Source organism: Tachyglossus aculeatus, chromosome 1, assembly GCF_015852505.1.
Source record: "Tachyglossus aculeatus isolate mTacAcu1 chromosome 1, mTacAcu1.pri, whole genome shotgun sequence".
Classification (NCBI taxonomy): Eukaryota; Metazoa; Chordata; class Mammalia; order Monotremata; family Tachyglossidae; genus Tachyglossus; species Tachyglossus aculeatus.
The window spans coordinates 9,160,571-9,176,382 of record NC_052066.1 but is presented as its reverse complement, the minus strand read 5'-3'; the positions used below and the strand labels follow the sequence as shown (position 1 = coordinate 9,176,382).

Here is a 15,812-nt window from a genome sequence, read left to right as displayed (position 1 = left end):
GGGGGTGAGTAATAATAATAATGATAACAATAATGACGGCGTTTATTAGGCGCTTACTATGTGCAAAGCACTGTTCTAAGCACTGGGGGTGAGTAATAATAATAATGATAACAATAATGACGGCGTTTATTAGGTGCTTACTATGTGCAAAGCACTGTTCTAAGCTCTGGGGGGAGTAATAATAATAATGATAATAATGACGGCGTTTATTAGGCGCTTACTATGTGCAAAGCACTGTTCTAAGCACTGGGGGTGAGTAATAATACTAATGATAACAATAATGAGGGCGTTTATTAGGCGCTTACTATGTGCCAAGCCCTGGTCTAAGCACTGGGGCTGAGTAATAATAATAATGATAACAATAATGATGGCGTTTATTAGGCGCTTACTATGTGCACAGCACTGTTCTAAGCACTGGGGGTGAGTAATAATACTAATGATTACAATAATGATGGCGTTTATTAGGCGCTTACTATGTGCAAAGCACTGTTCTAAGCACTGGGGGGGAGTAATAATACTAAGGATAACAATGATGATGGCGTTTATTAGGCGCTTACTATGTGCAAAGCACTGTTCTAAGCACTGGGAGGGAGTAATAATACTAATTATAACAAAAATGACGGCATTTATTAGGCGCTTACTATGTGCATAGCACTGTTCTAAGCACTGGGGGTGAGTAATAATACTAATGATAACAATAATGAGGGCGTTTATTAGGCACTTACTATGTGCCAAGCCCTGTTCTAAACACTGGGGTTGAGTAATAATAATAATGATAACAATAATGATGGCATTTAGTAGGCGCTTACTATGTGCCAAGCACAGTTCTAAGCACTGGGGGTGAGTAATAATACTAATGATAACAATAATGACGGCGTTTATTAGCGCTTACTATGTGCAAAGCAGCACTGGGGGGGAGTAATAATAATAATAATGATAACAATGAGGGCGTTTATTAGGCACTTACTATGTGCACAGCACCGTTCTAAGCACTGGGGGGGAGTAATAATAATAATGATAACAATAATGATGGCGTTTATTAGGCGCTTACTATGTGCCAAGCACTGTTCTAAGCACTGGGGGTGAGTAATAATAATGATAATGATGGCATTTATTAGGCGCTTACTATGTGCAAAGCACTGTTTTAAGCACTGGGGGAGTAATAATAATAATAGTAATAATGACAATAATGATGGCATTTATTATGTGCTTACTATGTGCACGGCACTGTTCTAAACACTTGGGGTGAGTAATAATAATAATGATAAAAATAGTGACGGCGTTTATTAGGCGCTTACGATGTGCAAAGCACCGTTCTAAGCACTGGGGTTGAGTAATAATACTAATGATAACAATAATGATGGCGTTTATTAGGCACTTACTATGTGCAAAGCACTGTGCTAAGCACTGGGGGGAGTAATAATAATAATGATAGCAATAATGATGGTATTTATTATTTCTAAGGCGCTTAATATGTGCAAAGCACTGTTCTAAGCACTGGGGGTGAGTAATAATAATAATGATAACAATAATGAGGGCGTTTATTAGGCGCTTACTATGTGCAAAGCACTGTTCTAAGCACTGGGGGGAGTAATAATAATAATGATAACAATAATGATGGCGTTTATTAGGTGCTTACTATGTACAAAGCACTGTTCTAAGCACTGGGGGGTAGCAATAATACTAATGATAACAATAATGATGGCGTTATTAGGCGCTTACTACGTGCAAAGCACTGTTCTAAGCACTGGGGGTGAGTAATGATAATGATAACAAGAATGATGGCATTTATTATTTATTAGGCGCTTACTATGTGCAAAGCACTGTTCTAAGCACTAGGGGTGAGTAATAATACTAATGATAACAATAATGATGGCGTTTATTAGGCGCTTATTATGTGCAAAGCACTGTTCTAAGCACTGGGGGTGAGTAATAATAATGATAATGATAATGACGGCATTTATCAGGCGCTTACTATGTGCAAAGCACTGTTCTAAGCACTGGGGGTGAGTAATAATAATGATAATGATAATGATGGCATTTATTAGGCGCTTACTATGTGCAAAGCACTGTTCTAAGCACTGGGGGGGAGTAATAATAATAATGATAACAATGATGATGGCGTTTATTAGGCGCTTACTATGTGCATAGCACCGTTCTAAGCACTGGGGGTGAGTAATAATACTAATGATAACAATAATGAGGGCGTTTATTAGGCGCTTACTATGTGCCAAGCCCTGTTCTTAACACTGGGGTTGAGTAATAATAATAATAATGATAACAATAATGATGGCGTTTATTAGGCACTTACTATGTGCCAAGCACTGTTCTAAGCACTGGGGGTGAGTAATAATAATAATGATAACAATAATGAGGGCGTTTATTAGGCGCTTACTATGTGCCAAGCCCTGTTCTAAACACTGGGGTTGAGTAATAATAATACTAATGATAACAATAATGAGGGCGTTTATTAGGCGCTTACGATGTGCCAAGCACAGTTCTAAGCACTGGGGGTGAGTAATAATAATAATGATAACTATAATGATGGCGTTTATTAACGCTTACTATGTGCAAAGCACTGTTCTAAGCACTGGGGGGGAGTAATAATAATAATAATAATAATGATAACAATAATTACGGCGTTTATTAGGCACTTACTATGTGCCAAGCACTGTTCTAAGCACTGGGGGTGAGTAATAATACTAATGATAACAATAATGATGGCGTTTATTAGGTGCTTATTATGTGCAAAGCACTGTTCTAAGCACTGGGGGTGAGTAATAATAATGATAATGATAATGACGGCATTTATTAGGCGCTTACTATGTGCCAAGCACTGTTCTAAGCACTGGGGGTGAGTAATAATACTAATGATAACAATAATGACGGTGTTTATTAGGCGCTTACTATGTGCAAAGCACCGTTCTAAGCACTGGGGGTGAGTAATAATAATAATGATAACAATAATGAGGGCGTTTATTAGGCGCTTACGATGTGCAAAGCACTGTTCTAAGCACTGGGGGGGAGTAATAATAATAATGATAATAATAATGATGGCGTTTATTAGGCACTTACTATGTGCCAAGCACAGTACTAAGCACTGGGGGTGAGGAATAATAATAATAATAACAATAATGATGGCGTTTATTAGGCACTATGTGCAAAGCACTGTTCTAAGCACTGGGGGTGAGTAATAATAGTAATGATAACAATAATGAGGGCGTTTATTAGGCGCTTACGATGTGCCAAACACTGTTCTAAGCACTGGGGTGAGTAATAATAATAATGATAACAATAGTGAGGGCGTTTATTAGGTGCTTGCTATGTGCCAAGCACTGTTCTAAGCACTGGGGGTGAGTAATAATACTAATGATAACAATAATGACGGTGTTTATTAGGCGCTTACTATGTGAAAAGCACTGTTCTAAGCACTGGGGGGGAGTAATAATAATAGTGATAACAATAATGAGGGCGTTTATTAGGCGCTTACTATGTGCAAAGCACTGTTCTAAGCACTGGGGGGGAGTAATAATAATAATGATAATAATGATGATGGCGTTTATTAGGCACTTACTATGTGCCAAGCACAGTTCTAAGCACTGGGGGTGAGGAATAATAATAATAATAATAAAGATGGCGTTTATTAGGCACTATGTGCAAAGCACTGTTCTAAGCCCTGGGGGTGAGTAATAATAATAATGATAACAATAATGACGGTGTTTATTAGGCGCTTACGATGTGCAAAGCGCCGTTCTAAGCACTGGGGGTGAGTAATAATAATAATGATAACAATAATGAGGGCGTTTATTAGGTGCTTACGATGTGCCAAGCACTGTTCTAAGCACTGGGGTGAGTAATAATAATAATGATAATAATAGTGACGGCGTTTATTAGGTGCTTGCTATGTGCCAAGCACAGTTCTAAGCACTGGGGGTGAGTAATAATAATAATGATAACAATAATGAGGGTGTTTATTAGGTGCTTATAAATGTGCAAAGCACTGTTCTAAGCACTGGAGGTGAGTAATAATAATAATGATAACAATGATGACGGTGTTTATTAGGCGCTTACTATGTGCAAAGCGCCGTTCTAAGCACTGGGGGTGAGTAATAATAATAATAATAACAATTATGATGGCGTTTATTAGGCACTATGTGCAAAGCACTGTTCTAAGCACTGGGGTTGAGTAATAATAATAATGATAACAATAATGACGGTGTTTATTAGGCGCTTACTATGTGCAAAGCACCGTTCTAAGCACTGGGGGTGAGTAATAATAATAATGATAACAATAATGAGGGCGTTTATTAGGCTATTACTATGCGCAAAGCACCGTTCTAAGCACTGGGGGGGAGTAATAATAATAATGATAACAATAATGAGGGCGTTTATTAGGCGCTTACGATGTGCCAAGCACCGTTCTAAGCACTGGGAGTGAGTAATAATAATAATGATAACAATAATGAGGGTGTTTATTAGGCGCTTACGATGTGCCAAGCACCGTTCTAAGCACTGGGGGTGAGTAGTACTAACGATAACAATAATGAGGGCGTTTATTAGGCAATTACTATGCGCCAAGCACTGTTCTAAGCACTGGGGGTGAGTAATAATAATAATGATAACAATAATGAGGGCGTTTATTAGGCGCTTACGATGTGCCAAGCACCGTTCTAAGCACTGGGGGTGAGTAATAATAATAATGATAACAATAATGAGGGCGTTTATTAGGTGCTTACGATGTGCCAAGCACCGTTCTAAGCACTAGGGGTGAGTAGTACTAACGATAACAATAATGATGGCGTTTATTAGGCAATTACTATGTGCCAAGCACTGTTCTAAGCACTGGGGTGAGTAATAATAATAATGATAACAATAATGACGGCGTTTATTAGACACTTACTATGTGCCAAGCATTGTTCTAAGCACTAGGGGTGAGTAATACTAATGATAACAATAATGATGGCGTTTATTAGGCAATTACTATGCGCAAAGCACCGTTCTAAGCACTGGGGGTGAGTAATAATAATAATGATAACAATAATGAGGGTGTTTATTAGGCGCTTACGATGTGCCAAGCACCGTTCTAAGCACTGGGGGTGAGTAATAATAATAATGATAACAATAATGAGGGCGTTTATTAGGCGCTTACGATGTGCCAAGCACCGTTCTAAGCACTAGGAGTGAGTAATACTAATGATAACAATAATGATGGCGTTTATTAGGCAATTACTATGCGCAAAGCACCGTTCTAAGCACTGGGGGTGAGTAATAATAATAATGATAACAATAATGAGGGCGTTTATTAGGCGCTTACGATGTGCCAAGCACCATTCTAAGCACTAGGGGTGAGTAGTACTAATGATAACAATAATGATGGCGTTTATTAGGCAATTACTATGTGCCAAGCACTGTTCTAAGCACTGAGGGGGGGGTAATAATAATAATGATAATAATAATGACGGCGTTTATTAGGCACTTACTATGTGCCAAGCACAGTTCGAAGCACTGGGGGTGAGTAATAATAATAATAATAACAATAATGACGGCATTTATTAGGCACTTACTATGTGCCAAGCACAGTTCTAAGCACTGGGGGTGAGTAATAATAATAACAATAACAATAATGATGGCGTTTATTAGGCACTATGTGCAAAGCACTGTTCCAAGCACTGGGGGTGAGTAATAATAATAATGATAACAATAATGACGTTGTTTATTAGGCGCTTTCTATGTGCAAAGCGCCGTTCTAAGCACTGGGGGTGAGTAATAATAATAATGATAACAATAATGAGGGCGTTTATTAGGCGCTTACGATGTGCCAAGCACTGTTCTAAGCACTGGGGGTGAGTAATAATAATAATGATAATAACAGTGACGGCTTTTATTAGGTGCTTGCTATGTGCCAAGCACTGTTCTAAGCACTGGGGGGGAGTAATACTAACGATAACAATAATGATGGCGTTTATTAGGCAATTACTATGTGCCAAGCACTGTTCTAAGCACTGGGGGGGAGTAATAATAATAATAATGATAACAATAATGATGGCATTTATTATTTGGCCGGTCTCCCCTCCGCTCCTCGGCAGGCCCCAGGGGTCGGCGGCGCTTCCCCCCGTGGTGCTCACCGTGTGCCGGATCCTCTGCGTCCCCTTCGCCCTGGACGAGGACGGCAGCGGTCACCTGGGCGGCCTCCTGGCCGGCCTCAACAGTTGGCACGTCGCGGCCCACCTGTTGCAGGTATCCGCTCGGCCCTTCCTTCGTTCGGTCGTCTTTCCTAGTATCCGCTCAGCCATTCGTTCTTTCCTGAGGCCTTTCCTGAGCGCTTACTGGGCGCGGAGCACTGGGCGAAGCGCTCGGGAGAGGGCCACTGACGACTCGACGCCCGGCCACGTGTTTGGTTTTGTCGTCCGTCTCCCCCTTCTAGCCTGTGAGCCCGCCGTTGGGTAGGGCCCCTCTCTCGATGTGGCCAACTTGGACTTCCCAAGCGCTTAATACAGTGTTCAGCACACAGGAAGCGCTTAATAAATACGATTGAATGAATGAATGACAGTAGAACAATTTATATATCTGTATTTCTGTTTATCTATTTAGATGGTGTTGACGCCTGTCTACTTGTTTTGTCGTCCGTCTCCCCCTTCTAGACTGTGAGCCCGCCGTTGGGTAGGGCCCCTCTCTCGATGTGGCCAACTTGGACTTCCCAAGCTCTTAGCCCAGTGCTCTGCACACAGGAAGTGCTCAATAAATACGATTGAATGAATGAATGACAGTAGAACAATTTATATATCTGTATTTCTATTTATCTATTTCGATGGTATTGATGCCTGTCTACTTGTTTTGTTGTCTGTCTGCCCCTTCTAGCCTGTGAGCCCCTCATTGGGTAGGGCCCGTCTCTCGATGTGGCCAACTTGGACTTCCCAAGCGCTTAGTCCAGTGCTCTGCACACAGGAAGCGCTCAATAAATACGACTGAATGAATGAATGACAGTAGAACAATTTATATATCTGTATTTCTGTTTATCTATTTAGATGGTATTGACGCCTGTCTACTTGTTTTGTTGCCCGTCTGCCCCTTCTAGACTGTGAGCCCGTCGTTGGGTAGGGACCGTCTCTCTATGTTGCCAACTTACACTTCCCAAGCGCTTACTACAGTGCTCTGCACACAGGAAGCGCTCAATAAATACGATTGAATGAATGAATGAATGACAGTTCATTTATCAATTTATATATCTATATTTCTATTTATCTATTTAGATGATATTGACACCTGTCGACTTGTTTTGTTGTCCATCTGCCCCTTCTAGCCTGTGAGCCCGTCGTTGGGTAGGGACCGTCTCTCTATGTTGCCGACTTAGACTTCCCAAGCGCTTAGTACAGTGCTCTGCACACAGTAAGCACTCAATAAATACGATTGATTGATATTTAGATGGTATTGAAGCCTGTCTACTTGTTTTGTTGTCCGTCTGCCCCTTCTAGACTGTGAGCCTGTCGTTGGGTAGGGACCATCTCTATCTGTTGCCGACTTGGACTTCCCAAGCGCTTAGTCCAGTGCTCTGCACACAGGAAGCATTCAATAAATACGACTGAATGAATGAATGACAGTAGAACCATTTATATATCTGTATTTCTATTTAGATGGTATTGACGCCTGTCTACTTGTTTTGTTGCCTGTCTCCCCCTTCTAGACTGTGAGCCCGTCATTGGGTAGGGACCGTCTCTAGATGTTGCCGACTTGGACTTCCCAAGCGCTTAGTCCAGTGCTCTGCACACAGGAAGCGCTCAATAAATACGATTGAATGAATGAATGACAGTAGAACAATTTATATATCTGTATTTCTATTTATCTACTTAGGTGGTATTGATGCCTGTCTACTTGTTTTGTTGTCCGTCTGCCCCTTCTAGCATGTGAGCCCATCGTTGGGTAGGGATCGTCTCTCTATGTTGCCAACTTGGACTTCCCAAGCGCTTAGTACAGTGCTCTGCACACAGGAAGCGCTCAACAAATACGACTGAATGAATGAAACAGAGATGAGGCTTGGGGCGAGTGCTCAGTAAATGCCCTGGCCCTCCTTCCTCTCCTCCTCCTCCCCCTCCCCATCCCCCCAGCCTTACCTCCTCCCCCTCCCCACACATATATGTGTAGATGTTTGTATGGATTTATTACTCTATTTATTTGTACATGTTTATTCTATTGATTTTATTTTGTTAATATGTTTTGTTTTGTTGTCCATCTCCCCCTTCTAGACTGTGAGCCCACTGTTGGGTAGGGACCGTCTCTCAATGTGGCCGACTTGGACTTCCCAAGCGCTTAGTCCAGTGCTCTGCACACCGTAAGCGCTCAATAAATACGATTGAATGAATGAATGAATATACATTTCTAACCTGTGAGCCCGTTGTCGGGTAGAGACCGTCTCTTGATGTGGTTGCTGACTTGGACTTCCCAAGCGCTTAGTCCAGTGCTCTGCACACCGTAAGCGCTCAATAAATACGACTGAATGAATGAGCGAATATACATTTCTAGCCTGTGAGCCCGTTGTTGGGTAGGGCCCGTCTCTCGATGTGGCCGACTCCCAAGCGCTTAGTCCAGTGCTCTGCACACCGTAAGTGCTCAATAAATACGACTGAATGAATGAGCAAATATACATTTCTAGCCTGTGAGCCTGTTGTTGGGTAGGGACCATCTCTCAATGTGGCCGACACACAGTAAGCGCTCAATAAATACGACTGAATGAATGAGCGAATATACATTTCTAGCCTGTGAGCCCGTTGTTGGGTAGGGCCCGTCTCTCGATGCGGCCGACTCCCAAGCGCTTAGTCCAGTGCTCTGCACGCAGGTAAGCGCTCAATAAATACGATTGAATGAATGAGTGAATATACATTTCTAGCCTGTGAGCCCGTTGCTGGGTAGGGCCCGTCTCTCGATGTGGCCGACACACAGTAAGCGCTCAATAAATACGACTGAATGAATGAGTGAATACACATTTCTAGCCTGTAAACCTGTTGTTGGGTAGGGCCCGTCTCTCGATGTGGCCGACTCCCAAGTGCTTAGTCCAGTGCTCTGCACAATGTAAGCGCTCAATAAATACGACAATGAATGAGTGAATATACATTTCTAGCCTGTGAGCCCCGTTGCTGGGTAGGGCCCGTCTCTCGATGCGGCCGACTCCCAAGCGCTTAGTCCAGTGCTCTGCACACCATAAGCGCTCAATAAATACGACTGAATGAATGAGCAAATATACATTTCTAGCCTGTGAGCCCGTTGTTGGGTAGGGCCCGTCTCTCAATGTGGCCGACACACAGTAAGCGCTCAATAAATACGACTGAATGAATGAGTGAATATACATTTCTAGCCTGTGAGCCCGTTGTTGGGTAGGGCCCGTCTCTCGATGCGGCCGACTCCCAAGCGCTTAGTCCAGTGCTCTGCACACCGTAAGCGCTCAATAAATACGACTGAATGAATGAGCAAATATACATTTCTCGCCTGTGAGCCCGTTGTTGGGTAGGGCCCATCTCTCGATGTGGCCGACTCCCAAGCGCTTAGGCCAGTGCTCTGCACACCGTAAGCGTTCAATAAATACGACTGAATGAATGAGCAAATATACATTTCTAGCCTGTGAGCCCGTTGTTGGGTAGGGCCCGTCTCTCAATGTGGCCGACACACTGTAAGTGCTCAATAAATACGACTGAATGAATGAGTGAATACACATTTCTAGCCTGTAAACCTGTTGTTGGGTAGGGCCCGTCTCTCGATGCGGCCGACTCCCAAGCGCTTAGTCCAGTGCTCTGCACACAGTAAGCGCTCAATAAATACGACTGAATGACTGAGCGAATATACATTTCTAGCCTGTGAGCCCGTTGTTGGGTAGGGCCCGTCTCTCGATGTGGCCGACACACCGTAAGCGCTCAATAAATACGACTGAATGAATGAGTGAATACACATTTCTAGCCTGTAAACCTGTTGTTGGGTAGGGCCCGTCTCTCGATGCGGCCGACTCCCAAGCGCTTAGTCCAGCGCTCTGCACGCCATAAGCGCTCAATAAATACGACTGAATGAATGAGCGAATATACATTTCTAGCCTGTGAGCCCGTTGCTGGGTAGGGCCCGTCTCTCGATGTGGCCGACACACCGTAAGCGCTCAATAAATACGACTGAATGAATGAGTGAATACACATTTCTAGCCTGTAAACCTGTTGTTGGGTAGGGCCCGTCTCTCGATGCGGCCGACTCCCAAGCGCTTAGTCCAGCGCTCTGCACGCCATAAGCGCTCAATAAATACGACTGAATGAATGAGCGAATATACATTTCTAGCCTGTGAGCCCGTTCCTGGGTAGGGCCCGTCTCTCGATGTGGCCGACACACCGTAAGCGCTCAATAAATACGACTGAATGAATGAGTGAATACACATTTCTAGCCTGTAAACCTGTTGTTGGGTAGGGCCCGTCTCTCGATGCGGCCGACTCCCAAGCGCTTAGTCCAGCGCTCTGCACGCCATAAGCGCTCAATAAATACGACTGAATGAATGAGCGAATATACATTTCTAGCCTGTGAGCCCGTTGTTGGGTAGGGCCCATCTCTCAATGTGGCCGACACACCGTAAGCGCTCAATAAATACGACTGAATGAATGAGTGAATATACATTTCTAGCCTGTAAACCTGTTGTTGGGTAGGGCCCGTCTCTCGATGCGGCCAACTCCCAAGCGCTTAGACCAGTGCTCTGCACACCATAAGCGCTCAATAAATACGACTGAATGAATGAGCGAATATACATTTCTAGCCTGTGAGCCCGTTGTTGGGTAGGGCCCGTCTCTCGATGCGGCCGACTCCCAAGCGCTTAGTCCAGTGCTCTGCACACCATAAGCGCTCAATAAATACGACTGAATGAATGAGCAAATATACATTTCTAGCCTGTGAGCCCGTTGTTGGGTAGGGCCCGTCTCTCAATGTGGCCGACACACAGTAAGCGCTCAATAAATACGACTGAATGAATGAGTGAATATACATTTCTAGCCTGTGAGCCCGTTGTTGGGTAGGGCCCGTCTCTCGATGCGGCCGACTCCCAAGCGCTTAGTCCAGTGCTCTGCACACCGTAAGCGCTCAATAAATACGACTGAATGAATGAGCAAATATACATTTCTCGCCTGTGAGCCCGTTGTTGGGTAGGGCCCATCTCTCGATGCGGCCGACTCCGAAGCGCTTAGTCCAGTGCTCTGCACACCACAAGCGCTCAATAAATACGACTGAATGAATGAGCAAATATACATTTCTAGCCTGTGAGCCCGTTGTTGGGTAGGGCCCGTCTCTCAATGTGGCCGACACACAGTAAGCGCTCAATAAATACGACTGAATGAATGAGTGAATATACATTTCTAGCCTGTGAGCCCGTTGTTGGGTAGGGCCCGTCTCTCGATGCGGCCGACTCCCAAGCGCTTAGTCCAGTGCTCTGCACACCGTAAGCGCTCAATAAATACGACTGAATGAATGAGCAAATATACATTTCTCGCCTGTGAGCCCGTTGTTGGGTAGGGCCCATCTCTCGATGTGGCCGACTCCCAAGCGCTTAGGCCAGTGCTCTGCACACCGTAAGCGTTCAATAAATACGACTGAATGAATGAGCAAATATACATTTCTAGCCTGTGAGCCCGTTGTTGGGTAGGGCCCGTCTCTCAATGTGGCCGACACACCGTAAGCGCTCAATAAATACGACTGAATGAATGAGTGAATACACATTTCTAGCCTGTAAACCTGTTGTTGGGTAGGGCCCGTCTCTCGATGCGGCCGACTCCCAAGCGCTTAGTCCAGCGCTCTGCACGCCATAAGCGCTCAATAAATACGACTGAATGAATGAGCGAATATACATTTCTAGCCTGTGAGCCCGTTGTTGGGTAGGGCCCGTCTCTCGATGTGGCCGACACACCGTAAGCGCTCAATAAATACGACTGAATGAATGAGTGAATACACATTTCTAGCCTGTAAACCTGTTGTTGGGTAGGGCCCGTCTCTCGATGCGGCCGACTCCCAAGCGCTTAGTCCAGTGCTCTGCACACCATAAGCGCTCAATAAATACGACTGAATGAATGAGCGAATATACATTTCTAGCCTGTGAGCCCGTTGCTGGGTAGGGCCCGTCTCTCGATGTGGCCGACACACCGTAAGCGCTCAATAAATACGACTGAATGAATGAGTGAATACACATTTCTAGCCTGTAAACCTGTTGTTGGGTAGGGCCCGTCTCTCGATGCGGCCGACTCCCAAGCGCTTAGTCCAGCGCTCTGCACGCCATAAGCGCTCAATAAATACGACTGAATGAATGAGCGAATATACATTTCTAGCCTGTGAGCCCGTTGCTGGGTAGGGCCCGTCTCTCGATGTGGCCGACACACCGTAAGCGCTCAATAAATACGACTGAATGAATGAGTGAATACACATTTCTAGCCTGTAAACCTGTTGTTGGGTAGGGCCCGTCTCTCGATGCGGCCGACTCCCAAGCGCTTAGTCCAGCGCTCTGCACGCCATAAGCGCTCAATAAATACGACTGAATGAATGAGCGAATATACATTTCTAGCCTGTGAGCCCGTTGTTGGGTAGGGCCCGTCTCTCAATGTGGCCGACACACCGTAAGCGCTCAATAAATACGACTGAATGAATGAGTGAATATACATTTCTAGCCTGTAAACCTGTTGTTGGGTAGGGCCCGTCTCTCGATGCGGCCAACTCCCAAGCGCTTAGACCAGTGCTCTGCACACCGTAAGCGCTCAATAAATACGACTGAATGAATGAGCGAATATACATTTCTAGCCTGTGAGCCCGTTGTTGGGTAGGGCCCGTCTCTCGATGCGGCCGACTCCGAAGCGCTTAGTCCAGTGCTCTGCACACCGTAAGTGCTCAATAAATACGACTGAATGAATGAGCGAATATACATTTCTAGCCTGTGAGCCCGTTGTTGGGTAGGGCCCGTCTCTCAATGTGGCCGACACACCGTAAGCGCTCAATAAATACGACTGAATGAATGAGTGAATATACATTTCTAGCCTGTAAACCTGTTGTTGGGTAGGGCCCGTCTCTCGATGCGGCCAACTCCCAAGCGCTTAGACCAGTGCTCTGCACACCGTAAGCGCTCAATAAATACGACTGAATGAATGAGCGAATATACATTTCTAGCCTGTGAGCCCGTTGTTGGGTAGGGCCCGTCTCTCGATGTGGCCGACACACCGTAAGCGCTCAATAAATACGACTGAATGAATGAGTGAATACACATTTCTAGCCTGTAAACCTGTTGTTGGGTAGGGCCCGTCTCTCGATGCGGCCGACTCCCAAGCGCTTAATCCAGCGCTCTGCACACTGTAAGCGCTCAATAAATACGACTTAATGAGTGAGTGAATATACATTTCTAGCCTGTTGTTGGGTGGTGCCGGATTTGTACTTCCCCAGGGCTCAGTCCGGTGCTTTTCTCTCGACGCGGTGGCCGACTTGGCCGTCCCCAGCGCTCGGTCCGGTGCCCCCGGTAGGCGCTCAGTAAGTACGGCCGAATGCCCCGACTCTCCGCAGGTGTGCTGCGACCACCTCCCGCTGTCCCGGACGGGTCTCCCCGTGAGCCTGCTGACCCGCCTGGCCCTGAGCGACGGGGCGTCCCTCCAGCAGTTCGTGGCGGCGGCCTCCACCCTCCCGGCCTCCCGGTCCTTCCTGCGGGCCGCTCTGCTGGGCGACCAAGCCCCGCTGACCTCCGACCTCCTCTCGCTGCTGGCCCAGGCGGCTCGCCCGCCGGCCCCGGGCAACCCGGCCTTCCTGCAGGCCCTCCTGGCCGGGCCCGGGCGCACCTACGGGCCCCTGCGCCGGCTCCTGGGCCACCGGGCCTCTCCGGTGCGGGCAAGGGCCTGCGTGCTGCTGGGCCTCGTGGTCCGCCACGGCGGGCCCGTGCTCCGCGCCCTGGGCGAGCCCCGCGGGCTCCTCGGCCCGCTCCTGCGGGCGCTGGAGGCCCCGGACCCCGGCCTGCGTGGCAGTGCCACCTTCGCCCTGGGCCGTGCCGCCCACCGAGCGGGGCCCCTGGCCCCCAGCCTGGCACCGGCCGTGCCGGGCCTGACCCGCCTGCTGGGCGACCCGCAGGCCCCGACCCGGCGCCGCGCGGCCTCGGCCCTGGGCCGCCTGGGGCCCGAGGGGCTCGGGGGGCACCTGCTACACTGCCGGGCCCCGCACAGGCTGCTGGAGGTCGCCTGCGGGGACCCCCAGCCCTCCGTGCGAGAGGCCGCCCTCCTCGCCCTCCGGGGCCTCGGCCGGGACCCCGCCATCCTGCAGGTACGGCCCTTCTCCCGCCCCGCCGCTCGATGCCTCCCCCAGCATGTTAGCACCATGTTACATGTTGCATTAACGACAACAGCAGATGATAAAAATACTATTATTCCAGGCGGTGAGCCCGCTGTCGGGTAGGGACCGTCTCCATATGTTGCCAACTTGGACTTCCCAAGCGCTTAGCACAGTGCTCTGCACACAGTAAGCGCTCAATAAATACGATTGAATGTTACATCCACATCTCCAGGAGGCCTTCCCAGACTGAGCCCCTTCCTTCCTCTCCCCCTCGTCCCCCTCTCCACCCCCCCCATCTTACCTCCTTCCCTTCCCCACAGCACCTGGATAGATGTATAGATGTTTGTACAGATTTATTACTCTATTTATTGATTTATTTTACTTGTACATATCTATTCCATTTATTTTATTTTGTTAATATGTTTGGTTTTGCTGTCTCCCCCTTCTAGACTATGAGCCCACTGTTGGGTAGGGACCATCTCCATACGTTGCCAACTTGGACTTCCTAAGCGCTGAGTACAGTGCTCTGCACACAGGAAGCGCTCAATAAATACGATCAAACATTACGTCCACATCTCCAGGAGGCCTTCCCAGACTGAGCCCCCTCCATCCCCCCCAGCCTTACCTCCTTCCCCTCCCCACAGCCCCTGTATATATGTATATATGCTTGTACATATTCATTACTCTATTTATTTATTTATTTTACTTGTACCTATCTATTCTATTCATTTTATTTTGTTAGTATGTTTGGTTTTGTACTCTGTCTCCCCCTTCTAGACTGTGAGCCCACTGTTGGGTAGGGACTGTCTCTATATGTTGCCAGCTTGTACATCCCAAGCGCTTAGTACAGTGCTCTGCACACAGTAAGTGCTCAATAAATACGATTGATTGATTGATTGATTGATATATACATATTTATTCTATTCATTTTATTTTGTTAATATGTTTGGTTTTGTTGTCTGTCTCCCCCTTCTAGACTGTGAGCCCACTGTTGGGTAGGGACCGTCTCTCTATGTTGCCAACTTGGACTTCCCAAGCGCTTAGCACAGTGCTCTGCACACAGTAAGCGCTCAATAAATACAATTAAACGTTACGTCCACATCTCCAGGAGGCCTTCCCAGACTGAGCCCCCCCCATGCCCCCCGCCTTACCTCCTTCCCTTCCCCACAGCACCTGTATAGATGTATAGATGTTTGTACGGATTTATTACTCTATTGATTTATTTTACTTGTACATATCTATTCTATTTATTTTATTTTGTTAATATGTTTGGTTTTGCTGTCTCCCCCTTCTAGACTATGAGCCCACTGTTGGGTAGGGACCGTCTCCATATGTTGCCAACTTGGACTTCCCAAGAGCTTAGCACACTGCTCTGCACACAGTAAGCGCTCAATAAATACGATTGAACGTTACGTCCACATCTCCTGGGGGAAGCAGCATGGCTCAGTGGAAGACAGCCCGGGCTTTGGAGTCAGAGGTCATGGGTTCAAATCCGGCTCTGCTAATTGTCAGCTGTG

At 46.6% G+C, this 15,812-nt stretch overlaps 1 protein-coding gene across 1 annotated transcript in view; it reads left to right on the top strand.

Annotated features, from left to right (window-relative positions):
- Positions 1-15,812, top strand: part of STK36 (serine/threonine kinase 36) — a 153,883-nt gene that overhangs the window by 90,751 nt on the left and 47,320 nt on the right. The window contains 2 exon segments of the mRNA XM_038754532.1: positions 6,087-6,237; positions 13,543-14,286. Of these exon segments, the coding sequence (XP_038610460.1) occupies positions 6,087-6,237; positions 13,543-14,286 (895 nt within the window).